Source organism: Sinocyclocheilus rhinocerous, unplaced genomic scaffold (assembly GCF_001515625.1).
Source record: "Sinocyclocheilus rhinocerous isolate Xijiao unplaced genomic scaffold, SAMN03320098_v1.1 scaffold628, whole genome shotgun sequence".
Taxonomy (NCBI): Eukaryota; Metazoa; Chordata; class Actinopteri; order Cypriniformes; family Cyprinidae; genus Sinocyclocheilus; species Sinocyclocheilus rhinocerous.
The window spans coordinates 780,544-782,061 of record NW_015650779.1 but is presented as its reverse complement, the minus strand read 5'-3'; the positions used below and the strand labels follow the sequence as shown (position 1 = coordinate 782,061).

Below are 1,518 nucleotides of genomic sequence, written 5' to 3'. Positions count from 1 at the left end.
CCACAACATGCTGCTGTGAGCATGTAAGAAATATTGCTGCTGCAAATATAACATACATGAAATAACCCCCCATATAGCATACATGAATCACCTTGTAGCAGATCTATACAGGTGGAGCTGGGGAAGGTGGAGGGTTTCTGAAGCAAGCTGCACTGCTACGGCAGCACTAGTCATATATTTGAATGTTGAGCAGCGAGCTCATTGGCTACCGATACAGGAGAGAACCAATCAGCTGTGCCATGTGATAATGATGTCATTAGGTCAGATTGAGTTAGATCTATCGGACTGCGCCATCTAGAGTTTCATGCCAGAACTCTGTATACATTTAAAGGCCCCATGAAATCAAAACTGAAGTTTTGTAGCTTTTAATTCAAGCTTTGAGGTCTTATATATCTGTTATTTATCAGATATATGCATTTAGTTTTTCTCTTTCAGGAAAATAGACCAATACTGATGACATATTCTCCTTCTCCGAGCCTTTTGGACGTTTTTATCCTATAAATCCTGTCTATGAGAATGTCTGTAAAACATTCTGCGTCTGCTGTGTGGCCGACATGATTATTAGCTGTAGGTGCATTTCACCTTATCATGGTCAATCTCAGTGTCTCCAGTGATCACGATTCTCTTCTCGATACGGGTCTCTGAGATCCCGCCTTTCACCATCTGAGCAGAGAAAGGGAAGAGAACGAGAGAATGAGAGAGCCAGAAACACAGTGAAGTGAATATCTCATCTGTGCAGTACGCCAAATCTTCACTAACTTTGTAAGATGCTGTGGAATGGTGATATAAATTGTAATTAGCAATGGCTTTATCTTATATACGCAGCCTCTTGGCACCATTGTGGCCTAACTTGCAGTGTGCAGTATTGTATAGTTTTCTGCAATTATGTTTTGCAGAAAGTGCTCATCTTATTATTTTAAGTTTTACATTGTGCTTAAATAGGACCATTAAACATCAATCAGTTGTTCTTTAAGCAGCAGTCACTGCAGGTTTAGGCATAGCTTCATGTACCTTGGTGATCTGGGTGGTGGTGGTGGTGCTGACGGTCTCTGAGGTGATGGTCTGAGCACTCAACAGCATCCCGGACTCCTTCTCTGAAAGCGCGTTGGGCTATTAGCAAACAAACACACGTGTGCTTAGAAATCTCTTCCATTACATCCCTCATTTATCACTTACTGTACATCCAAAGCCATTTGCTATGGAGCCCCAAAGGGGGCACAGTGACGGAAAAAACAAGAGATGGTACGTTTATATTATAATTCAATTCTTTTGCATTTGCTTTTGGGTTCTCTCAAAGAATGTTTTGAGTTTTCCCACAAAAGAACTGAAATATAGTTTTTTTCTCCCACATTCTAACTTCAGTAATTAATTATGAAACATTGGTTTAGTACAGATGAGTTTTTGTACTGATTTTGCATGTTTTTTAAAGGGGTCATATGATGCGATTTCAAGTTTTCCTTTCTAAGTGTTACAAGCTCTTGGTGCATAAAGAAGATTTGTAAAGTTGCAAAGACTAAA

The 1,518-nt window shown here is 39.8% G+C and overlaps 1 protein-coding gene across 1 annotated transcript in view; it reads right to left on the bottom strand.

Annotated features, from left to right (window-relative positions):
- The window catches only part of LOC107712606 (protein 4.1-like), a 50,314-nt gene that overhangs the window by 19,712 nt on the left and 29,084 nt on the right, over positions 1-1,518 (bottom strand). Inside the window, exons 12-13 of the mRNA XM_016517929.1 lie at positions 1,012-1,110; positions 583-663 (exon numbers count right to left, since the gene is read on the bottom strand). Coding sequence (XP_016373415.1) covers positions 583-663; positions 1,012-1,110 — 180 coding nt within the window. The remainder of the gene's footprint in view (positions 1-582; positions 664-1,011; positions 1,111-1,518) is intronic.